General features: G+C 43.1%; 1 protein-coding gene across 8 annotated transcripts in view; it reads left to right on the top strand.

Moving 5' to 3' along the window:
• The window catches only part of TNS1 (tensin 1), a 461,144-nt gene that overhangs the window by 20,420 nt on the left and 414,292 nt on the right, over positions 1-26,432 (top strand). Inside the window, exon 1 of one of the 8 annotated variants that reach the window (XM_087712603.1) lies at positions 12,154-12,177. The exons of the other annotated variants lie outside the window; for them this stretch is intronic. Coding sequence (XP_087568729.1) covers positions 12,169-12,177 — 9 coding nt within the window. The 5' untranslated portion in view covers positions 12,154-12,168. Of the gene's footprint in view, positions 1-12,153; positions 12,178-26,432 lie in introns of those variants that run through there. 8 annotated transcript variants of the gene reach the window in all.

The raw sequence follows: 26,432 nt of genomic DNA, 5'->3' as shown, positions 1-26,432 counted from the left end.
AGCTGTATATAAATCTAAGTGCTGTTGCTATTGCTATAATGCAGTGATTCTCAGAGTGTAGCACCCCTGAGGGTCCCTGAAACCCTTTCAGGGGATCCACAGAGTCAAATAACTGTATCTTCTAAAATTTCTTAATTTTAGTTTCTAATACAGTACATATCATTAGATATAATCCACATAAACCAAGGCTCTTTGAAGTTCTCAATCGTATTTTAAGAATGCAAAAAGGTTCTGAGACTAACATTTTTTTATAAAGATTTTTTTATTTTTGAATAAACACAAAGAGACAAAACACACACAAAAAACCACAAAAACATCTTCCATTACAAATTGTAGAAAGTGTGTCGATTTGTTACAAAAACCTCCGTGCATCCCTTCCACAGTCATCACCTACAATTCATATCACATCATATATTTTAAATCAAATATATTTATATATATATTACTATCATCATACCTCAACCTTCATTTGACTATAATTGTTTTTACATTCTTTTATATAAAATATTCCAAATTTAAAGCAAAAACACATAATGACATTCCATTAGCTCTTCCCAATATCATTTAGTAACATTACATCTTTATAACATGTTCTAAATAAAAATTGGTTATATTTAATAACAGAGTTTCTAAACCTCCTTTTGTAGTCACCATTTGCAATCATATATCAAATTTTCTCTTATCAAACCAATACATATATATGCATTATTATCATTATCAATCAATTTTTAACTGTATCCATTATCACTTCATATTATACATGCTGCTCTAAATTTAACTAAATTTGACTTAATTTTTTATTATAAGCTTTCATTATATCATCCTATGTCTTTCCAGTAATAGTGCAGTCTTATGACTCTTGCCATTTGTGGCATTAGTATTCTGGTTATTTCCTTAGTAAGTTTTGTATGGACTTCTCTTCGCAACTTATTGCTTATTGCATATCTTGTATAAGCTTGAAACCCTCCATCTGCTTCTTCAATCAGCTTATCTTTGGTTATCACTATTTGGTTATCATTATTCTTCTGACAAAATTTATCTCCTTAGTTCCATCAGTTCTTCTCTCTTTTCTTCTTCTATACTTTGAAATCTGGAGTAGAACTCCAGTCCATTTATCTCCCCTTTCCATATTCCACTCTTTCCATTTCCAAACACGCTCAGTTCACTGTCAATATCAGCAATTTTCTTGTCTCTGTTTATTTTTTCCTTCAATTTTTAGAACTCTGACCTCCACTTTCTTCATTTGATGAACATCTACAATTTTTCCATCAAATTTTACTGTTCTACGATTTATATTCTTCAATCTCTTCTCAATTTTCTCTGTTACTTCTAATAATTTTTGAATTTCAAACATAATCTTTTGCAATGTTAAGGTTTCTTTTTCATGTTGTGCCATTCTTCCAACTTGTAAACACTGTCACTCTGGCATTCAAAACTTTTTATTAAATTTAAAGCAAGTTCATTTATAATCTTTCAAGACAAGGCCTTGTTTTCACTCAATTCCAGCTGCCAATAAAGCTCCCAAAGAGCACCTGTATAAACAACCCATGCTCTTCTCACTATCACTCTCTGTAAACAAGCTGAGGAACCTTGAAATGCAAAGTCAAATGATCAAAGAGAAAAAAGAAAAGATAATATTTCCAAGCCTTCCAAGTCTCCAGCCTCCAAGTGGCAGTGTTACTTCCTTTTCCTCTGTTATTACAGCCCTCTTTGTATTCCTTTTATATCTTCTTTATATTCCAGGCTTAAAGAAAACAAAATTCTTAAATGGAGGGAAAAAAAACATCCAATCCAGCATTATAAAAATAAGGAAAAAGATTTTAATCCATAGGTATAAAAAAAAGAATATAAAAAATAGAAGAAGAAAAACTAATCCGTTCAATTTAAAGAATAGGAAACATTTGCAAAAGTTCCATCCGTAAAAGAAAATTTAAAAAAGGATAACACACTGTCTAATGTAGCTTAATTTCACCGCTTGTTCTCTTCTGTTTTCAAATTTAATTTAGCTTTAATTTTTTGGGGATAGTCTCTTTTATAATAATATTTCCTCACCAGATAGACACACTTTCTCTTTCCATTTTCCTCCCATTCTGGAGCTGTCCCAACTTCAGAAGCTTCAATGACTGCACTTCTGTCATTAGCAAAAAGAGATTCTCCTGGATCAATCAGGGACTTTGCGTTGTCCCTGAGATCAGTAGGACGTACTCTTCCCTGTCACCATTTCTTCAGGATGGTTTAGATCCAAAAGGACCATCCAGTGGCAAAAGTATCGACTGCGATCTTGGAGGGCCAAGATTGCACATTGTGTCATTGAGATGTTAGCTCCTCCTTCCTGAGACTAACATTTTTGAGAATTGTTGCCATAATGAATAATCTGGGGAAATCCAGGATTTTAGCTGCTGCTGGCATCACCATCATTAAACTTAGTATTACTATCATAATACCCAGGTGTCCAGAATTGCTGCAGATGAGATGGGCAGCCAAAGTGGATGAATTGATGGACGGATGGGTGGACGGACGGATGGATGGATGCCCAAAGTAGCAAGTAAAGTAAAGCACCCAAAACTGATCTGGGCCGCCCCAGTAACTGCACAACAGAAGTTATTTTGGACCAAAGTTCACTAGAAAGGGTCATGAAAGGATTAGGATAGCATTAGACTGTTTTGGTTTAGTGGTTAAGGTGCTAGGCTAGAAAGCAGGAAACCATGGGTTCAAGTCCTGCCTTAGTCATAAAAGCCAGCTGGGTGACTTTGAGCCAGTCTCTTTCTCTCAGTCCAGTTCACCTCACAAGGTTGTTGTTGTGGGAAAAATAGGAGGGGGAAGGTGTGTTGAATATCTTCATCACCTTGAGTCATCTGTAAAAATAATAAAAGCAGGATACAAATAAATAAATAAAATAAACATTTAGAAATCCTTGAAGCATCCTTTAATGAAGAAACTATTAGAAAATAAAAATGCTGTGTACCTGAGAAGATGGTGGAGTGACTAAGTTTGTCTTGCAAAAGTAGTGCATTGTTATGTCCAAATATATGTACAGTATCTAAGGCAGATATATTTTTGAACTATGTTGGAAGATAGCCATGGCCCTGTCAGGAATTTTCCACAGAGCGGTGTCAATCTGTAGCATCTTTTCCAACTGATCTTCAGAGACTGCAATCCTTCACTCTGCAGATTTTCTTTTTATTCATAATGATACCTACCATATTTCCTCCATTTCCAAATGGTAGACTAGAAACTGTTTAGAATGAAGATTCTCTTCTGTGTCAATATATAACTCTGAAACCCAAGCTGGATATTCAATTCAGCAGTCATTCGGCTGCGACTGGTGCATGGAAGCAGAAGTAGGAATTTTAATGTTATCCTGTCCTTTGCCTCAGACAGCAAAATACTTTGGAATGGCTTGACTATGAGTTAGAATACTAGATTTGAAGGGAAAAAAATAGGGATGAAAAAAGTAAAAGAAGTGTGTGGGGACTTCAGCTACTGTTTTGTTGTTAGTTGCTAAGTCGTGTCCAATCCATCATGACCCCAGAGACAATGTTCCTCCAGGCCTTCCTGTCCTCTACCATCTTCTGGAGTCCATTTAAGATCACGCCTGTTGCTTCGGTGACTCCATCCAGTGACCTCATACTCTCTCGTCCCCTTCTTCTTTTGCCCTTAATCTTTCCCAGCATTAGGCTCTTCTCCAGTGAGTCCTTCCTTCTCATTAGGTGGTCAGTTGGAACGATCTCCCCGTGGAGATTCGCACCCTCACCACCGTCCAGACCTTCCGCACTGCCCTTAAGACCTGGCTATCCCGTCAGGCCTGGGGATAAAGACCACAATCTGTCCCCACCTGGATGATGAATGAATGTTGTGTACTATTTTACTCTCATGTATTGTTTTATGTTTATTGTTTTGTACCCCCCCTCCCTATTTTATGTAAGCCGCCCTGAGTCCCCTCAGGGAAAAGGGCGGCCTAAAAATGTTAATAAAATCTCTAAAATCTCTAAAATGGTCAAAGTATTTGAGTTTCACCTTCAGGATTTGGCCTTCTAAAGAGCAGCCAGGGTTGATCTCTTCTAGGATTGACCAATTTGATCGCCTTGCAGTCCAAGGGACTCACAGGAGCTTCTCCAGCATCATAGTTCACAGGCCTCAATTCTTTGGCGCTCAGCCTTCCTTATGGTCCAACCTTGACAGCTACACATTGCAACTGGAAAAACCATAGCTACTGTTTACAGCCTTATAAATCTCCATTTACTTCATTTATATCCTACTCCATGATCCATCCATTTTGCACATATTTCTATGTATCTGTGACCCAGTGGATGTCAAATGTACTCTTTAAATTCCAAAGAGAAAGACTGATGTTCTAATGGAGTCCAAAAGTGTGTTGGACATTTTGGGGAAGACCATATGGAAGTATAATGAAGTCTCACATCTTCTTGCAAGTGGCCCTTTGCAAGCTACTGACGGTTCTTCTTCAGCAGATATTTTTCAGAACCTGGGCTCAGGAAATGTGTTGAAATAAGCACATCCCATACAGGAACATTCCCTTGTCATGAGGCCTCCTTCTGTATACTTTCCTCAATTAGGCCTTCTCAAAAGAGGGGATGTGAAAAGCTTGCACAGTCCAGCAACACTTTACAAAGTGCAACTATTGCACACACCAAACATCACCCGTATTTATTTCCATAGGGCTGTTCAGTTCTTTTTGGACATGCAGGGAAGACCCTCTTAAGTGGAAATACTTGTTTAATGAGAATGAATTCAGTGACAAGAAAAATTAGGAAAAGAGCAAATATGAGTTATGAACCCTTGCTTTATCAGTTTAATTATGCAGGATTACGCAGTGCTCTCATAATAAATAACAGAAGCCTTTATGTTCCATCAAAAACTCCTATGTGCCATTTCTTCAATAGAGCAGATGATTTATAGCCCTGACATCACAAGGATGCCCACCCAGAATTTTTGTGTCAGAAATCCTGCCTCAAGAAGTGATCTGGGGGATTACAAGGACAAATCATGTTTTTAGTAGCAGAAATAATTTTTCTTCTGCACACCTGCACTGGAATATTTCCAGCTACAGCATCTGTCACCGTGCTATTGGACATATTGTTTGCACACTAGTTTCCTCAGGCTTTCCAGGATCCTGTGCATCTGGTCCATTCACAACTGATTTCCTAGAAAATTTCACATCTTATTTACCGAGACTTCCAGCCATATTTAGTGAGCATTTCCAGGCTGAAGATATTGCAGGTCAAGACATTGATTTTCACCTGCATTTCAGGCAAATCTCTTGGTGTCCAAAAGGAAGATCTTGATAGGGTGGTAGGATGCCTGTGTTTGACAAGAATGATGCACCCTAACTATTTAGAGTCACCAAGGTGGGTTTGGACAAGTCATTCCTTAGTTTCATCTTTCTCCAATCCAAAATGTAAAAATTATACTGACAGGCCTATTTTAGAGGGATGCCTTAAGGACACTTTTGATTTGTTCAAGAATTACTACCAGACCAGGAAAGGTTTTTTAAGCTTCTTCACTTGAGGACAGTCATAACTTAATGATTATCTCCTGAATCTTGAGGGCGAAGCAGAGTAATATTGAAGGTTAGTCTTATGGCCAAACATTTATATAAAGCTTTGTACACTCTGATAAGTGTAATACAGATAGAGGCAGACTTTTCTTTAAATCTCCAGCACTTATTCCTTACCAATATGTTTTAATGTCTCATCAACTTGCTTGTCCTACATTTTGGTTTATATCGCTAATAATAGAAAATTCTGGGATGGTTGCACGAACTACTTAGATCCCAAATCCCTGTGCTCCAAAAGAATAAGGGCTAGTTCAAGGTCACCCAAGTGGCTATAGTTATGAGATGTAAAGAAATGACCTCAGTGAATTCATTTTCAGATTTATGATAAATATGCCTAGGAGGGAAAAATTATTGTCAGGCCTGCATTTATATTCCTTTTAGAATTTTGGCCTGCCACACTTTTTCTTATTTCATTCTGCTGTTTCTTTAAGTATAGTCAATGGGAGGGGGGATTAGAAGGAGTAGAATTTTGGAATGTATTGTTTTCATTCTTTGCTAGAAGTCAAGATCATCCTTTGTCTCCACACTTTCACACCGGACCGGAAGAAGCTGGGCATGGACGCCAGTGTGGAAGAAGGAGATTGGACCATGTGATGGATTGAGACAAGATCATGAACTTTTAACAGGGTGGAATTCTGATGTCATTTTGAGTATTAACACAGATGTGCCTAAGAAGTCTGTCTTATTAAATTGGAACAAAAAGGATCGTTTTGCCTTGGACTCTGATTTAATTCTGCATGATACTTGGAACACTGATATTATCCCAATACTCCCTTCAAAATAAATCACCAGCACACCTCCCTCGTGGGGGGGGGGGGCTGGTGAGGTTTGCTTTTTCTCCAACGCTGAACCACACCGGCCAGCGTAAAACATCAGTGAACAATTAGGAGAAAGCCTTTTGAGATAAGAAGCTGAGATGAGACACTCCTCTGCAAATATCTGCAAAAGCAAAAGCAGTTTCACTTTTAAAAATCATTGCCGCTGGCAAGAAGCCCAGCCTATGGGGGATGAAAAGAAGAGAAATGAACGCGGTCAGCTCCAATGGAGATCCCGGACCATTCCGGACAACTAAAAGTGAGTGCATTCTACCCCTCCTTCCCCACAGCCAAGGCTTGGGAAAAACCCTGGAGTGGAGATTTTGACTCCTTCCAAATGAGCCAATGCCCTGCAACTGAGTTGAAGACAGAATCCCTAGCAAGATGGGATTTTCAACCCAGCCAGCGAGAAGGAATTTGGCAAACAGCCTCCACTTACCAGCCACCAGAAATTGGGCTGCAGCTAGTGGATGAGCCACCACTAAATTGGATTTTCTTCCCAGAGTGTGGATGGTTAAGATGCCAGTGGGCACCTCCAGGGCCATCAACATGGGAAAGTCCCCCAAGCCAGCAGAAAGGCCCTTGGGCCAGAAATCCTTCAAGCCAGCAGAGGGGCCCTTGGCAAATAAAACCCCTAACCCGCCATCATTGGGTGAACTGCAACCTGTGAATCAGGCACCCTCGGGATGGGTCTTAATCCCAGGTCATGGATGGAAGGGATTCCAATGGGTACCTACCCTTCCTCAGCAGATGGCAGCATGGCAGACAACTGGGCAGTGGCCAACCGAGCGATTGACCTCCCCACCGGTTCCAGTCTCCCCTGCAACACCTCAAAAGGTTCTTGCCCAACCTTCCTACAGAGAAAGGTTCTCAACAATGGAAGAAGGGATTACCAAGGGCCTAGCTACAGAATGGATGGTGGGAAAATGCGATGAGGTGGTTCCTAAGTTTAGAAATGTAACTAGGTCCCTTTCCTCATGGGGGCAATTAAAATGCCACCTTTGCTGTCAACTTGGCCACAAAGCGTCAGAGTGCTTGGCTCCAGCCCCATTGCCACAAATGTGCACACCAACCGCCACGGCGGAAAACAGAAGGCCCCAGATGCCACCACAAAAGAGTCATCTGGCCCAACAACCTCTAGAAGAGGATCCCCAACTTAAGGTGACAAAGAGTCCTACCAAGGGGGAGGCCTCGGAGGAGGAAAAGGGTCAACAACCTCTGGAAGAGGATCCCCAACTTAAGGTGACAAAGAGTCCTACCAAGGGGGAGACCTCTGAGGAGGAAATTGCTGAAGATGACCCAATGGTGAATGCACCCATCTGCCCCTTCGCCTTCCAAGTCAACCTCCAAGTGCCTAAGACGGGGTTGGAGGGGGAAGTTGAAGCAGTTGTGAGCACCAGTTGCGCTCGATGCTTAATCAGCACGTGGATTGTCAAGCAACTAGGCATAAGCACAAGACCTCTAGCCTGTCCCATTCAGGGTGAACAGGTAGATGGAACGCTAATTGGAGGGGCCCAACTCACACTAGTAACTGAATTGGTGAAGTTACAAGTGGGCCGCCACTGCGAGCTTCTCAGATTCATTGTTGCTCCAGAAATGCCGGAGAAAATAATATTGGGGCTTGCATGGCTTGACAAGTGGAAACCTATGATAAAATGGGAAGACGGTGGTAGGAAATTGATGATTGTGGATGAGCCAATACCACCGATGGAGAAAAAGGATCAGCCAGGGATGATTGAATCCAAGAGCCCAGAATCTGCAGCAAAGACAAAAAACCCAGCTGTCCAACAAGAACCCAAAAACTTGTTGGGGGATGTTTTGTCAAGAAAACTGCAGCGTAATGGAAACCAGGATAAGCTGATGACAGCTATGAGATTGGTGCTCCCAACAGACCAGTCTGGACTGCTACAATGGGTGACCAGCCCTAACAGACTATGGGAAGAGGTCGCAATAGATTTCATCGTGCAACTCCCAGACAGCAGTGGAAACAGAGTAATCTGGACAGTTATGGACTTGGTTTCTAAGCAGGTGCACTTCATTGCTTGCTCAGAGTTGCCGTCCGCAAAGAAATTAGCGAAAATGTTTGTGAAACACATTTATCGCCTGCATGGATTGCCAAGAGGATCATTTCAGACCGCGGAGTCCAGTTCACAGCCATGTTCTGGAGCCAGGTCCTGAGATCCATGGGGTCCACACAAGAACTGAGTTCAGAGGTTCATCCCAGCATGAACTGTGCAGCAGAGAGAGCCAATGCGGTAGTGGAACAATACATCCAGTGTTTTGTGGACTATCAGCAAGACTACTGGTCAGACTTGCTACCCTTCGCCAAAGTGGCGTACAACAATGCAAGTCACAGCAGCACTGGATTCACTCCACCCCCTTGTGATAGACAGAAATGTAGCAAGTTGAACTGACCGTTCATCTTAATTTTAAACCCAGAAAGACACATATTAAAATTCTAGTCTGCCAGGCCATGTATTAAAACCTAAGGGTCTTGACCAAGAAAAAGAATCAATCTGTCACACACAAACCCCTGGGTGCAGGAGCTGTTTTTTCCATTTTTAATCCTTGCATTCTGCCCTCTTTCCCAGCCACCTTTGCCTTGGCAAAGCCCTTCCATAATGTTCCTGATCCGTTCTTTAGTTCTAAGTGAGTCAGAGTCATCATATTCTTAAAAGGGCCATTCTGATCTCCCAGTTAGATATCCAGTTGTTCTCCTTTCTCTCCTTATTGCCTTATCTCCTGTCCCGGATGGAGTTTTTTATGTCCTGGCCAAGAGCTTTTGTTCCGCCCATTCCCAGGGTGAGCCTTCTTGCAGTTTTGTTCCCAGTTCCTTTTGAATGGGGCTGTTGCCGCTGGACACCATCCAAGAATGAGGCAAACAGGTCTGATGCCCGCTTCCCTTGTGCTCTGTGGAGAGAAGCAGTGACAAGCCCGGGGGTAAAGGAGATCGGCAGCCTGAATCGAAGGCCTGTTTGGCAAGGCAGGCACTTTTTCTTTCCCCTTTTCCCAGGCCCTAGAAATGACCTACTTCCATTGTTCACCTCTGTCTATCTCTTTCTCCTAATATTTACAGGTGATTTACTCCTCAACCCACTCCGCTTTCAGATGGATCGTGACAAGGCAATTCCGCTAGGATTTGTCAGATTAACCTGACGGCCTCTGCGAGATTTGTTGGTGGCGGAGAGGGAATAAAAACTTTGGGTTGTGTAATAGCTGTATGTTGCCACTTCCTTCCCAACAAAGGCTCTGAGCCTTAGCAGCTGCAGGAGAGAAAGGAATGCAAACGGCGGCCTTTCCCAACGCTTACATCTGCGCACCAGAGAAAGCGGCGCTTTGAAAGTCTGTGTGGCAGCTGTTAAAATCTCAGAACTTCTGTCTTGCACACTGTGCTTTTTGGGATAGACATGTTTATGATATTAATTCCTTGTTTGATCAATGTACATTCCAGAGGGAATGTTCTAATTGTTGTACCATGTTTAGTGACTGTTGGAAGTTGCAACAGCACTGAAAAAAGTTACTTATGGCCATTTCTTACGCTTATGACCAGCCCCAGGGTCACGTGATTTACATGTTGCTTGGCAACTGGCTCATCTTTATGACGGTTGCAGTCTGCCAGGTTCATGCAATCCCCCTTTGCGACCTTCTGTCAAGCGAAGTCAATGGGGAAGCCAGATTCACTTAACAGCCAGGTTGCTAACTTAACAACTGCAGTGATTCACTTAACAAATGTGGCAAGGGAAGTCATAAAATGGGGCAAAACTCAGTTAACAAATTGCTCATTTAGCAATGTAAATTTTGGGCTCAATTATGGTCGTAAGTCGAGGACTACCTGATTTACTGTTATCTGCCCCAGATTACAAGGAATACAAGTGTAATAAATAAATCCATACATAAGCAGGGACACTTGTATATAGGAAATGTTGTTTATGTAGTAGGTTTAGAAGCCACTTGACTGCAGAATGACTCCGGGTGGCTTATACTTAAAATAGGAAAAGAAGAAAGAAGTGACCAAGCAGACTAAATAGCAGTCAATCCCGTCCCACAAATGTCATCTCTTAAGGCCTGGGAGAACAGCCAGGTTTTTATGACCTGTAGAGGGCATCATCCGGGAGGGGACTAAATGAACCCCTGGGCTCCCGTATTACTGATCTTTGATAATAGCAATACATTTTGCTTTATTTCATTTGCAAAGGGCACCTATTCTGCTTAAGGCAACAATACTTTATTTTTCTTCCTAGGGAATCTTTTTTCCTTCTTGGCTCCTCTTTGCAGGGTCGAAAAACCTGTGGCTGTTAGAAAAAAACTGCTACTGGGATTACTGCCAATGAGGTTGCAATTTCCCCACCTCTGCCCAGAAAAAGTGGCCCTGATCTCAGACCCATTTGCCTTTCGTGGTGCGATTTGAACACCTAGTGTAGGAGTGTCAATAGTTGGGTTTGTAGGCAGTCTTCCCCCAGGCTGGACCTACAGTTCCATGACCCCAGGCCACTTGGCTGATGTTGGGTGATGGAAGCTGTATTCCAGGGGAGGCCAGGCCAGGAAGCTCATGAAAATGGGGTTCTTGCAGTGGAAACTTCAATCGTTTTGTAGGAAAAGGCCTGCTGTTCCCTGTCAACAGCACCTTGACTCTGATACAGCCAGGATCTCCTACACACACACACACACACACACACACACACACACACACACACACACGGAGGGAGGGAGGGAGGGAGGGGGAGAGAGAGAGAGAGAGAGAGAGAGAGAGAGAGAGAGAGAGAGAGAGAGAGAGAGAGAGAGAGAGGGAGTCATCTCTCACAAAGTCTCACAAACCTTTTGGAAAAACAGCTCAATCTACTCAGCCAACACATCTCGCCTTTTCACACTTCGTGTCACAGTCTTTAAAGAGGTTTTATGTGTATATTTTTCTTCTGGAACTGTTTCAGCTGAAATTCTTTTCTGTTTCATTCTCACATCTATTCTATGTGTGGAAAAAAGAAAACTTTTAAGGGAATCAGTGAGGATAAGAATTTTTCTGTTGCCAGACTAAATGATGCCACATTGCTCAATTTTCAGAAATGACCAATATAGATGATTAGCGAACATATGCTTAAACAGTGACAAAAAACAAAAGGAACATATAATGGTGATCCTGTATCCCTATCATTGATTGAAGCTTGCTATCCTCTTTTAAGATGTTCCCATCAGCCTGATTGTTCTAACACTTTTGTGTACTCCTGGCTGATGTGTTTTTGCTGTCATCATGAAGATGACAGAGAAGAGAGGTCACCAAATTGTTTCTGGACAGAAGATGCCAGGTATGACTTATCAAAAGCAATGTGTAGCTATCTTCTTCCTCAGTGGGTTTTCCCTGAGAAGATGGGAAAACAAGAGAGGGCTGCAAGTAGAATATGATAGTCTCAAACCTCTTCTGTAAAATGTTCTTACAAATGAGAGAATACAATATTTAATTTTATCTGGAAGCATCTCCTCTTTCCTACATCACTATAGACTTCAAAATCCAGCTTTAAAATGAATTCGAAGGTCAGCAATCAACAATATACAAATAGTGCCTAAATACAGGGGTGGGATTCTACCAGTTCGGAGTGATTCGGTCAAACTGATAGCTCTGACTATCAGCTGGGAGCTAACTGGTTCGCTCTGACTTTGAAGCGGGTCCACCTGCCCACCTGCCCCTGCGCTATACTAACCTATATTTTCTTTTTCAAAGCCCAGCTGATCAGTGCGGCAGAGTGGATTGCCGCCCCTCAGCTGTTTTCCTCACCAGAAGTAATGCTGAAGGTGAGTTTTCAGTAAACTGCAGACATGAACCGGTTGTTAAACCAGTAGAATTCCACCGCTGCTTACATGCTATAGCCTTACACGGCACTGAAGGTGTTTTGATATCTTTCAGTAAAGATGGGAAAAACACTCCTGATAATGTCCATGGCATAGAGGCCAATGGTACCGTATATTCTGCCATATAAGGTGACTGGGCATATAAGACAACCCCCTACTTTCAGGCGCCCGCGAGCTGGCTGAAGGCCTCAGCGCTGCTGGGCTTTTGTAGTTTGAGCTCAGCGCCTTCCTCCTCCAGACCTCCAGCCAGACCTTACTAAGCCATCCCAGTGCTCATCCATCCACGTGCCCAGGCGAGGAGCGCCGAGGTTATCGATCAAAAGGCCGGCAACTGCGCTGGTGGCGGTGCGGCTTCTTGCTTAGCGGCATTGCTTTTTCTTTTGTTTCGTTTTTTGGTATACCTGGCATATAAGATAACCCATGATTTTTGAAATAATTTTTTGGGGTTAAAAAGTAATCTTATACGCCGGAAAATAGGGTACACACTGAAGTCTTTTCTACCCTATTAACTTACAGCTTCTTCACAGCATCACCCAGCTATTGTTGAAGTAAGTTTGTAGCTGTTTCTATTAGTGCAGCGAGGGTTGGATGACTCCAGAAGATACTATTTATTTATTTAGAAAATTTATATTACTGCTTATTCACACATGGCGATTCAAGGTGGCTTACATGAGTATAAAAACACATATATATGTTTGTGTGTGTGTGTTTGTAGATTTTCACGGGTGTAGGTGTGCTGGTCTTGCTGTATTCGGATCTTTTCCCATGTAAGATTGAGATTGTCTTGGCAACGTTTCAGCGAGGTCTCACTTGCCATCTTCAGGCCGGGTTTTGGGCTTAAAGTGTGATCGGAGCTGCCATCTTTCTTTAAATCTTAGAGGGGGGATATGGAGTGCTGGCTTTGTTTCAGTAAGTAGAGTGATTGGTTGTGTGGTTGTATCATGATTGGTAGATTGGTGCTGACTGTGTGTACATTGTTGTTTTGTGTTGTAATGGCCTGAGTGGTGGGTGGGGCTCGTTTGTTGACTACGGCTGGTTTCCAGATGTTTGGTAGGCAGGAAGTATCATCACGTTTATTCATGTTGTGGGGCTGTTTCTCTATTTCGATAGCTTCCATAATTATTCTCTTGTTGAAGTGTTCTGTTTTGGACATTAACATGGTTCCTTCAAAATTAATCTCATGTCCTGTAGCTTTAAGGTGCTGGAAAAGGGAGGAAGTTTTTTCTTTTTTCCTTACTGCATTCTTGTGTTCTGCGATGCGTGCATTTATTATCTTATTCGTTTGTCCTATGTATGTTGCAGGGCAGATTTTGCATGGTATTTCGTAGACTCCAGCTAGAAAACCGCCTACCAAACATCTGGAAACCAGCAATAGTCAACAAACGAGCCCCACCCACCACCCAGGCCATTACAACACAAAACAACAATGGACACACAGCCAGCACCAATCAGCACCAATCTACCAATCATGATACAACCACACAACCAATCAATCCACTTACTGAAACAAAGCCAGAACTCCACACCCCACACCAAGATTTATAGAAAGACAGCAGCTCCGACCATGCTTTAAGTAAAAAACACCAGCCTGAAGATGGCGAGTGAGACCTCGCCGAAACATTGCCAAGACAATCTCAAACTTACACGGGAAAAGCCCCTAATACAACAAGACCAGCATATACATACATACATACATACATACATACATACATACATACATACGTTGCATTTGTGCTGCTAAATAAATAAAGGGAGACTAATATAGATCTATTTCAAGCTATTTAGCTCTCAGCAGCTAGCCATACCCTTACTGGGAATCGAACCTGGGCTGTATTACATATCAGGCAGTTATATTAGCCACTAAACCACAGGCTCTCTTCCTTTATCAGCTAGGCCAGGGAAATAGGTATGTATTGTGTCACAACCCCTGGTATGCCCAAATATGGGAGGAAGCATACTGCTTCCTTTCTCTGTCTATCGGTTCCTCACAAGAGACCACAACAACAGAAAGCCATTATTTTTATTGTTGCCTTTGTTACATTTGTGTTGCATTTGTGCTGATAAATAAATAAATAAAATAAAATAAATAAAAATAAATATATATATAAAATCATAAAAGCCCCCCACCCCAGCCACAACATATTACACAAGCCATTTAATGGGCTCCATCACGCTTTGGGTTCCCCAGACTCGCTGGCAGAACCAGATCTTCAGCGCTTTCCTAAAGAGTGTTAGAGTCGGGGCTATTCTAATCTATGTGGGGATGATGTTCCAGACAGAGGGAGCCACCACAGAGAAAGCTCTTCTTCTGGGTCCCCCCAGGTGCATCTCCCTCTGGGATGGGACCCGCAACATTCCTTGCCTCCCCACTCTGGTGGGTTGGGTAGATGTGACCGGCAAGAGATGGTCCCTCAGATAACTACAGTGTATATACTGCAGTATCTTAAAATTCTGTGCAGCCCAAAAGTTCCCCAGTTTCAAAACATGGTTGTGAAACTAATGGCTCAGTTCCCACACTGCACTAAGAAATAATTGTGACCTGATTTTGACACAAGGCACATTGTATGAATCCAACTGATGAGATGGTCATTCTGTTTACTAAATATTATAGGATATTATTAAACTGATTGAACATATATACGGGCTTACAATGTCCCATCTTTTCTCCTAATCCTAGAACTTCAGTTTGCTGAATGAATAAAAATTAATATAATTTATAATGAGATCTTTTTTAATGGACCTGTTGAAGCATTGTGTATGAAATCTCGTGATGGGAAGGATAATGATAAAAAAAAAAGCCAACAATGCTTTTCTGGGACTTTTTTTTGTTGCTCCTGCTAAACCCATTCCAGATGTTGCTTTTTATGCCAACCTTCCTCAATCTAGTGATCTCCTCATTAATCTAGTGTCTTGAATGCCAGTCAGTGATCCTGTTGGCTGAGAATTTGGTGAATTGTTGCCCTATCCTGTCTGGAGAGATTTGGGGAAAGAGGTTGCATGCCATGATAATTAAAGTAAAGAGTTCCCAATATCCAGACTGTTCCTTAACAACCAAGGCAAGTCCCCCAGATGTTTTAGTCTAGGACAGCAAAACAACCTTTTAACAGGCTCTTGGAGTTGTACTCCAAGGTGGAGGGCCTCTTAGTATGGTTCTGGGGATCATCTCCCCCACCCCATTAGTATTCCTGCAGCTTTATTCCTGCTGGGATTGCTTGATCTTCTATTGCTGTTTGAGAAAGAACTCTTATCTAGATGGAATGTTGGCTGTTTGTCCTTTTAGTAAGAGTTTTGCATTTTGCAATTTTCTTCTGCAATTTCTTTGAAAGTGATGTTACACTTATAAAGTGGCTTTATCAAAGGTAGCTGGGTGAATTGGGAAAATGTTTTTATTTTTTTTAATCCATACTATTTTAAATGAGTTTCTTTTTGTCTAAAAGCAAAATAATTTGAGAGGACTTAAGATGAAAGAGAGAACAACTGCAGGAATATGAAGCTGCACATGGAAAAATAGAGAGATTATTGCTGCCCTCTAGCGGTTGCTTAGATAGTGAATATAACCATTCTTGCACTAAGAGTCCCATTGAAAACACTCAGCCTTTGGGCAGTCTTTCAACAGGACTCTCTTTTTTCCATCATGATTATGTCATTTCTTGACGTCATGTAATAGATGGTGAAGAGGAAAAGACTGCATATACTATAGATCAGTGAGGGCTAACCTTTTTCAAAAGGTGTGCCAAGACTGTGTGTGTGTGTGCTATCGCGCATGTGCGTGCCCACCCACCCACCTGCGCATAGGGATCACTTGCACATGTGCAGGTGGGTGGGAACGCATGCACGCAATAGTGAATGACTCCCCACATGCACATGGGCGAGTGAACCTCCTGACCACGCATGCGCAAGTGACCCCTGCGTGTGTTCTTTCCCAAGCCTCTACAATATATACGGATGCAGACTTGGCTGTCTGCCACAACTAAGGAGGTGTCAGCATTGACTTCACTTAGTAATCAGGAAAGAAACCACTGGACTCCATTTGAATTGAAATCAAGTGTACTTTTACTAATTATAAATGAACAGTTGCAAAGCAAAGCTGAGTCTGGTTAATTAGGCGCGAAAGTGGATAATATCAAGTACAATTGAATCCCCTCCCCTTGGCACCCCTGTACATAGTCCAATTATAATGCACCCAACTGTCAGGTGGGAGATAACTTCAAAAGGTGTCATCAGGATGGAATGCCGGACAGTTAGCCTTGGCGGGAAACTCCCTTCTTCCACATGCGCAGTAAGGTGGTCAAATCAGCGACTAGAAACTTCCTCCAGCACATAATGATTCCCCTCCCAGATACCATGCCCCCCCTCCCCATTTCAATGACAGCCGAAGCAGCAGCAAAGCAGAGGCTGACATCCGGCCCTCCTCCAGAAAAGGGTGGTCAGACCTGCAGAAACGAAAAGAACACAAACAAACAGACAGACAACAAGACACCGAAAAGGGAAAGGGAGAGGGAAGAAAAACAAGAAAACGAAAAAGGAAAATTAGGAGAATGTCCAAATTCAGGGCTTGTCAGGATAAGCAGAGTAGAACTTGCAGAGCAGACGAGGCGCCCGAACATGGGACCCATCAACCCATTCAGTGTGAGAAGGTGGGAAATGCTTCCAAGCCACCAGGTACTGGACATGGTTTTGGCACTTACGAGAGTCTAAAATCTCACAGACTTCGAAATGTTGCTCACCGTCAACCAAAAGCGGAGCAGGCGGAGGAGGGAGAGGCGGCCTCAACAACGAAGTGCAGACAGGCTTCAGAGGTTAACATGGAAAACAGGGTAAACCCGGTTGAGGTGCTTGGGCAGCTGGAGCCGGACAGAAACAGGGTTGATGATTTTTACAACAGGAACGGGCCAACATACTTAGGTCCTAATTTCTTCGACTGCTGGGGTGTTTGAGGAAATTTAGTGGACAAATATACCTGATCACCAGCCTTGTAGTCATAAGGCTTAGTCCGTTTCTTGTCAGCCTGTTTCTTTTGAGCGTGGTGCGCAGCATCTAGAGTCCGCAGAGCCAAAGGCCAAATGCGCCGAAGGTGGTCACTCCATTCGGACAGCGATGATACCTGGGGCTGTTCACGGGGGACCTCAGGAATGGACACAAAGTCCTGGCCAAACACCACATGGAAAGGGGTGAAACTAGTGCTGCTATGCACGGAATTGTTGTAAGCCACCTCCGCATGCGGCAACAAATCCACCCAATCATCTTGCTGGTAGTTGATGAAACAACGCAAATATTGTTCTAGAACAGAATTAGTCCTCTCACAAGCCTCATTAGTCTGAGGGTGGTGGGCGGAGCTTAATCCCTGGGCGGAGCCAATCCGCTTCAGAAACTCCTTCCAGGAAACGGAGGTGAACTGCACACCTCTGTCCGATATAATGCGGTCAGGCACCCCATGTAAGCAGTAAATATGGGAGATGAACATCTTAGCAAGAGACTTAGCAGAAGGAATCTTGGAGCAAGGGATGAAATGGAACTGTTTGGAGAACAAGTCGGTAACAACCCAGATAACAGTGTGTCCCTGACTCTCAGGAAGTTCGACAATGAAATCCATAGAGATCTCCTTCCAAGGGGCCACTGGGCGAGCTACTGCCTGGAGCAACCCTTGCGGCTTTCCCGGTGGGCGTTTAGCAGCAGCACAAACAGGACAACTGGCAACATATTTCTCAATGTCCTTTTTCAAAGAGGGCCACCAAAACTGTCTCTTGACGAGGTGGAGTTTCTTGACGAAACCAAAGCGGCTTGCTAGGTTTGGGTTTCGTCCCACCTTTAGACTTCAAAAGGTTAGTTATGGGAAGAGCAATCTTAGCAAAAGAGGGGATGAACTGGCTATAGAAATTAGCAAAACCCAAAACTTTTTGCAATTGCCTGCGTGTACGAGGCGCCTCCCACTCGGTGACCGCTTTTACCTTAGCGGGGTCCATTTCAACACCCTCGTGGGAGATGTGATAGCCCAGATAGTCAACTTTCTCCTGATGAAACTCACACTTGGACAATTTGGCGTAAAGTTCAGCTGCCCGGAGTTTCTTCAGCACAGTACGAACCAGCTTCACGTGTTCTTCACGTGTTTCCGTGTAAATAAGGATATTATCTAAATATACGATAACGCCCTTGTAAAGATGGTCATGTAAAACCTCATTAATTAGCTGCATGAAGACTGCTGGTGCCCCCTGTAGGCCAAATGGCATTACTCAAAAGTGGAAACAGCCAAGGGGACAGTTGAAAGCAGTTTTCCATTCATCCCCCTCTTTAATCTTGACTCTATAATATGCCTCCCTTAAGTCCAATTTAGTGAAGATGTGGCCCTTCCCCAATTGGGCCAGCATGTCCTTCATCAGTGGCAACGGGTAGAGGTTCTGAGAGGATATCGCGTTCAGGTTTTTAAAATCCACACATAATCTCAGGGAGCCATCTTTCTACTCTCTGAATAGTACAGGAGCCGCTACCTTGGGTCTCGCCGGTTCAATGAACCCCCTCTCCAAGTTCTTATCGATGAATTTTCTCATTTCCTCCATTTCCCTAAGGGACATTAAATATATTCGGGGCTTTGGAAGCTGCACCCCAGGTAAAATATCAATGGTGCAATCAGTGGGTCTGTGGGGGGGGGGGTAATTTATCAGAAGATTTTTCACTACGCCCCCCCCCCTGAGATCCCAATACTCCTTTGGAATTTTTTCTTCCCCTTCGATTCTCTCCTGCCCCCTGGCTGCCAATGTGGGGCTAATAACGGCAGAATCTGGAGTCTCAACCTTCCGTTCAGGGGGTATGTTTGTGCGAATTCGTAACCAACCCTTTCTCCAGTTAATGCGAGGGTTCCATCTACGAAGCCAGGGGAGTCCGAAAATAAGGGTCTGGTCCATTCCAGGTGCCACAACAAAAGTTATTAACTCCCAATGGGTCCCCATTTTCATCTCTAGGGGCTCAGTAGAAAAATGAGCAGGGCTGCCTCCCGCAATAGAACCATCAATTTGGCAAAAAACAATAGGGGTTTTCAAAGTCCTCAATTTTAAGCCTAGTTTCTCCACCATTTCAGGGCTTATCATGCAGCAGGAACAGCCTGAATCGAGGAGAGCTAAAAGTTTCTCAGTTGCACCAGAAGATGGCACTCTCATCTCAATTGGGATAAGCATGGGGCCCGTTCTGGAACTTACCCAGTGATGAGAGTCCTCCTCATCCGATTCGTCAGACAAGCTGGGGCTCATGCCTCCCTCTTCCTCTGGCTGGAAATGCTGGGGAACATTCTCAGCAGCGAATGCAGCCTCCTTTCTCTTGCCTGGAGTTTTCACTGCCTTCCTCTCTCTCCGGGCAGGTGGGGCGGTCTGAGCCAATTTTACATGGCAATTCACAGCGTGATGGCCTTCCTTCCCACAGCGGAAACAAGTGAAAGGCTTGGCTTTGCCTGCGAGAACTCCTCTGCCCTCACTCCTGGGGCGGGGGGATTTTGGGACTGCTGGGGGGGATTTCTCCACATCTTCTTTCATGCATTGAAGCCTGGCTCAATCCAGCTCCATGTTAGCGGCGTGCTCATACCAAACGGCTACACGGAGGGAGGGAGATAAGCAACCCTTGGCTGGGAGCCCAGAAAGCTATCTCTATGAAACAAGGCTTGAGCTCACGAAAGTCTCCCAATCTTTCTCTACGGCTGGTCAGTAAATTGTTATTTCCTGCAAAATTTCCTTCCCGTCGCCCCACCTATAAGCTCTCCGGGAGGGGCCACTCAGTAGCCACCTGTTCCTATTTCCTTCTGTGACCCTTTTTCCAAAGCTGCTCCCTCCTCCTCGCAGTCCTATGCATATGTATGTCAGGGACAGCCTCCCTCTGTTCTTCCTCACTGCTCCCTGACTCAGACACCACCTGGTGGCCAACAGGCCTCTCTAGTCCCTGCTCTGACTCCGAACACCCTCCAGAGTCTTCCTCAGCCTCCAGGGCAGTCCCATAGTGTTCATCGCTGTCAGATTCCACCAACAACTCAACCGGCTGCTGTTGGGCCACAACAGAGGAGGGGGGGATTTTGCCTTCCCCAGGCTCTGGAGGCTTTCCTGAAGCCTGGGGAGGGCGAAAATGGTCTTCCCCTGCCCACCGGGAGGCCAAAAACCACTCTGGCCCACGCATGCACGCAGGAGCTGAGGGCTGCCAAGTGCTGCCATGCCGGCAAATATGGCTCCACGTGCCACCTGTGGCACACGTGCCATAGGTTTGCCATCATGGCTATAGTTGTTGGAGGGGGTATCAGATACAGAACAGCATCTTGAAACTTTATGGGTAAAAACTGAGGAGAGAAAGCGAGAGAGAAAGGGGAGAAAGAACACAACACACTTTTCTCATTCTGAACTTGACAAATTGCATCTGAATAATCCCCTCTGGGGCCTTACACTTAAAAACACCAAAAAGAATCCTTTAAAATTTTGTAAGATAATGCCTGTGCGTTGAAGAGGTAAACTACTTAAAAAGTAGTTCCTTCACGCATGCAGAAATCAAATGACTTCATGCATTGTGTTAAATGGATTAGTGTAGGCATCCCCAAATACTTTGGACAAGCGGGAGTCATCGGACATTTTGAGACCACTTTTTATTGCTCAAGAAAATAGTTGTCATGGGAGAATAAGCATTTACAAATGCCTACTCCAGTGGAAATGAACACCCCTTTGCCGGAAAGCAAATTGTTGAAGTTGCTTCCTGTCATTCATGACACTTAGTACCCACTTCTGATTTATTTGTTCTAGACAGGCAGAGTCCAACTACTCAACACTTTTAGTTTCTGTGTGGAATCCAAGGGAATCCTTGAAAATAAAAATAATTCTTTGCCTTGCAATATACCAGTTTCCTTTTTGACTCTGTTTAAAATAAAACAATTTCAAAAGCAGAACAGAGAAAAGAATTTGATAGGTAGCAAAGTTGGTGCCTTCAGGCCTTCTATCACTCATGGATAAGCCCAAGCTTAGAGTAATATGTTATGTATAGCTTAGGGGTATGTGAACCATGTAAATCGTGGCTTATTCAGGAATTCCTTGAAAAAGTTGTTCAACACTGAAAGAAAGAAAAAATTAGCTCAAGCACTATAAATGAGAAGGATAATTAGTTTTCACACAATAAATTGATTCTGTGCATCCTGTTTCATAAAGAAAAGTGTTTTGGAATTTACATGTAAAATTGACAAAGGTCTAATCTCTCTTTCATTACAAATTACCTCCACTAGACCAATTAGATCCCACAGATTAGGCCTCCTCCGAATTCCATCCGCCGGCCAGTGTCAACTGGCGACTACCCGGAGGAGAGCCTTCTCTGTGGCTGCTCCGACCCTCTGGAACGAACTCCCCGTGGAGATTCGAACCCTCACCACCCTCCAGGCCTTCCGCAAAGCCCTTAAAACCTGGCTGTTCCGACAGGCCTGGGGCTAAAGAACTGTTGCCCCCGTCTCGAATGGTATGACTGTTGTGTGTTTTAAATTATGTATTGTTTTGTGTCGTTTTTTAATTTTTGTTTGGTATCCCCCTTCCCTGGTTTGAGTTGTGAGCCGCCCTGAGTCCCCCTCAGGGAAAAGGGCGGCATATAAATAAAATAAACATTCAAACATTCAACATTCAAAAGAAAAACAGGTTTTGTGAATTCAGAACTAAGAATTCTAGCTGTTGCTTAAATACTTCAATTACCCCTTTGCATTCCTGCTTAAAGTTTTTACCATTCCTATGCAAACCTCATAGCAACGTTAGATTTCCCCCAATTGAAATCTCAGTGGGAAAATGCAATGACCCTCCTGTCCTTTTGTCTTCCACACTAAATATGAAAGCTGCATAGCCATCCTGAACAGTTTCTTTCCAACTGTGACTCCCCCCACTGGCCTTCTTATGATTAAGTCTCTCCCCCCCCCTTAGATTACTGTGTGAGTTAATTAGTTAAATTACAAAATTGTTGGGTGCCCAGTCAAGAAAGCTCTTGGAATTGTTGCCAATAGCCAGTCTTAAAGCTCATCTGCAGAAAGGTTTTTCTGCTGCGTCAGGACCAGAATCCAGACTGAGAGTGATGATAAGCTAACGTAGGGCACATTATTCCCTAAGCATTCGGAGCAATGGATGCAAACCTGAGAAGCCTTGGAAGCAAAAGAGGCAATAGCAATAGCACTTAGACTTATATACCACTTCACGGTGCTTCACAGCCCTCTCTAAGCGGTTTACAGAGTCAGCCTATTGGCCCCAACAATCTGGCTCCTCATTTTACCCACTGCAGGAGGATGGAAGACTGAGTCAACCTTGTGCCTGGTGAGATTCGAACTGCCAAATTGCAGGCAAAGATGCTGTGTATGTAATGATAGTAATGGAATTAAAAATGGTGTGTGTGTGGGGGGGGGGGGAAATAAACACTCAAATTTTATTTAATGTATCCCATGTTATTTTTGAAACACATCCAGTCATGTAGATATTGGTGGTAGAAGTGAATGCAGAACGATAAAGTATTGCCAACACAGGTAGTCTTCAACTTACATTTAGCGAGTGTTCGAAGTGACGATGTCACTGAAAAAAGTGACATGATGGTTTATCACACTTATGACAATCGCAGTATGGTCCCCATGGTCATGTGATTAAAATTCAGACAAGCCAGGTTGAAGCCAGATTCACTTAACAATCCTGTTAACTAACATAACAACTGCAGTGATTCATTTAAACAGCTGTGGGAAGAAAGTTTGTAAAATGGGGCAAAATTCACTAAACAACTATCTCGCTTAGCAACAGAAATGTGGGCCCCCACTGTGGTCATAAGTTGAGGACTACCCGTATACCTTGAAGCGCTGTGCAAATCCATGATTAGAAAAAGCTGGATATGAGCATCATTTGGCACATTATAAAGCAAGCATTATTTTGCTCCTCTACCTACCCAGCAGGCACTTACTACTACAGGTAGCCCATGATTAAGTTCTGTTGCTAAGCGAGACAGTTGTTATGTGAATTCTTCCCCGTTTTACAAACTTTCCTGCCACTATTGTTAAGTGAATCACTGCAGTTAAGTTAGTAAGACAGTTGTTAAGGGAATCTGGCTTCCTCAGTTACTTTGCTTTTTGGAAAGTCACAATGATCTCATGCCCCCAGGATACTGCAACCATCATAAACACACCTTGACTTACCGCAGTTCATTTAGTGACTGTTCCAAGTTACGACAGCACTGAAAAATGACTTATGACTATTTTTCACATGACTGTTACCACAGCCCCAGCAGTCAACTGATCCCAATTCTGATGCTTGGAAACTGGCTCATGTTTATGACTGTTGCAATGTCTTGGGCTCACACGATCCCCTTTTGCAGTGGTTCTTAACCTTCCCAACCCTTTAATACAGTTTCTCATGTTGTGGTGACCCCCAACCATAAAATTATTTTCGTTGCTACTTCATAACTGTAATTTTGCAATTTTCCAATGGTCTTAGGCGACCTCTGTGAAAGGGTTGTTCGACCCCCAAAGGGATCCCGACCCACAGGTTGAGAACCACTGTCCTTTTGCAACCTTATTGACAAGCAAAGTCAATGGGAAAGCCAGATTCACTTAACAACCATGTTACTAACTTAACAACTGCAGCGATTCCTTTAACAATTATGTTAAGACAAGTAGTAAAATGGGGGGGGGGTCACTTAACAAATTTTGGGCTCAATTGTGATGGCAAGTCAAGGAATACCTGTATATGCCAGTTGCCAAATGTCTGAATTTTGAGCACGTGACCATGGGGATACGGCAATGGTTGTAAGTGTGAAAAATGGTCATAAGTCCCTTTTTTCACTGCCATTGTGACTTTGAACAGTCACTACATGAATGGTTGAAAGTTGAAGGCTACCTGTATTTTAATGCAATGGGGGAAATGTGTTTGGGGTGTCCATCCACTTCCTTTAATTTCCTGGATTTGTCTTCTTTTTAGACCAAGGCCATTGCATGCCATAGAAAGGGCAGGTGTAGCCTTTAGCTGTTTTGACCTAGGCTTCCCAAGAGCATGAAGCAAACTCCTTGTCCCGACAAAAAGCCCTTCTATTAATTTACTGTGAATTCTGTCCAGTCACATCCAGCAAAGACTTTCAAGGGAGGATTTACAGTCATAGACCTTATCTGGCTTGGAGAGTTCACAGGCCGATATCTGCAAAACTTGGCAGGATTCTCCGAGAGTCACAAGCCAATTAAGCAAACTAATTGTCTCCTGCAAACTCCACTCCTCTTTTGCTCTTCTTTTATTTCCTCTAAAAGGGCCATTTAGCAATAGCAATAGCAATAGCAGTAGACTTATATACCGCTTCCTAGGGCTTTCAGCTCTCTCTAAGCGGTTTACAGAGTCAGCATATCGCCCCCACAATATGGGTCCTCATTTTACCCACCTCAGATGGATGGAAGGCTGAGTCAACCTTGAGCCGGTGAGATTTGAACCGCCGAACTGCAGATAGCAGTCAGCTGAAGTGGCCTGCAGTACTGCACTCTACCCACTGCACCACCTCGGCTCTTATTTATTGTCCACCTGTGGCCTTACTCCCAAATCAACCCCTGTTCTTTAGCTGTTCTCTTCATCTGGTAACTCTGTTCATGCACACACTGGGAACAGGCTCCAGCTGTTCGTCTGCCTCACTGATGTCTGACTCTGAAGGCAGCTGATAACTGGCATAAGGCTCTGGCCCCCTCTCTGCCTCCGACACAGAGCCCTCCTCAAAGCCTTCCCCAGACTCCAGGACTGGCCTATGTTCCTCCCCAGCCTCCTCATTGTCCAAATCTGCTGCCAGCTCTGCTGGCTGCTGAGAGGCCACAACATTAGCCTAGAAGAAATTGTGCATCTCTGCTCTAAACTATGGTCTGACATGCACATAAGCCTCAGCCTAGCTTATGTTTTTCTCCTCCTCTGGCATGGTTGCAAAGAGACGACGATGACGACGACGACGATGATGATGATGATTTGCTTCTAGTTAGAATTGAGGTAGCTTTAGTTAGTTTAAGATAAGCTAGAACTAAACAACCAGTGCAAAGTCATATCAAATCATGCAACAGCAAACTGTCTTAACTCCCTAGAAAGACACTGGGTGGAGAAAAAAAGAGATGACAAGAAGGCAACACAACATATTATCTTGCCACTTTTGCTACAGGTTCCCACACTTGGGAGAGGAAAATCCATTTGCCACAAATATAGTAATAAGGGGTTGGTGAAATAAACTTCCTGCTGAGATTTGAGTGATGTGCGCTGAAAGCAAAGACAAAATACATTTGTGATATCAGAAGCATGTAGAATTTGATGTCTATTCCCTGGTGTTTTCTGGTACTTAAAGGTTCTCTGTTTCATCATCTTGATTCTGCTTTTTGCCAGAGATAATCAGGCTTGCAAGGTCTACTTCAATTGTGTGCTAGAACCCACATCATTGATTTGAGCCAGGAAATAAACTCACATAATGGTAGGTTAAGACATTAAATGCCTAATCCACAATAGTGGATTAAGATACTAAACACGATGACATGGGTTTTTCATCATCTCTACTTGCAACACAGGGTTTACAGTTTATGGATACATGTCAACCAGATTATTATGGTCCATTCAATCACTAGAGTGAAACAACCCATGTTTTGATGCAATGCAGAAATATACAGTTTAGTGCCTAGGGAATATTTAGCCAAGTACATTATTGGCTCCAGATTTTTTCCCAAAAACCCGTACCTTCCTTTTATTCCCTCAAACTGAAATGATTTCACAAGACCTGAATTACTTTTTTTAAGTTTCTTCTATTGTTGCTATTGTTAAGCCACTGAAAACTAGAATCTCTTGCTGATGTATAGCAAAACATTAGAAATCTAACAATGGATTCCAACTTGCTTTTTCTGCCAGTCCCATTCTAAAGTTATATTTCTCAGGTTCTAGAAGTAAATATGTAACAAATTACCTCTTTTTCCTCACACACATCCAGTAGCAACTTGATTGTGTCCCCATCAACTTGGTATGGACTCTAACAAACAGGAAGTGGGAATGTAAGAAAAGGCTAGCTCAGATATTTGCATTGTGGTATTCTTCTGCTTGCTATACTAGGCAAAAACAGTAGGAAATAAAATGTGTGAGTAGTTGAGGCAAACCTAGTACATATGAGGTTCTGCACTAAGGACAGAGAACAAATGATTCTCCAGAATGGCTGATCCAGATGTTCCAGCGTTCCTGATGATT

The sequence above is a fragment of the Thamnophis sirtalis genome, unplaced genomic scaffold (assembly GCF_051295495.1).
Source record: "Thamnophis sirtalis isolate CommonGarterSnake01/CBP01778 unplaced genomic scaffold, rThaSir2_p1.2 scaffold_1, whole genome shotgun sequence".
NCBI lineage: Eukaryota > Metazoa > Chordata > Lepidosauria > Squamata > Natricidae > Thamnophis > Thamnophis sirtalis.
Note: the sequence above shows the minus strand (reverse complement) of the source record. Positions and strands in the feature narration are given on the sequence as shown.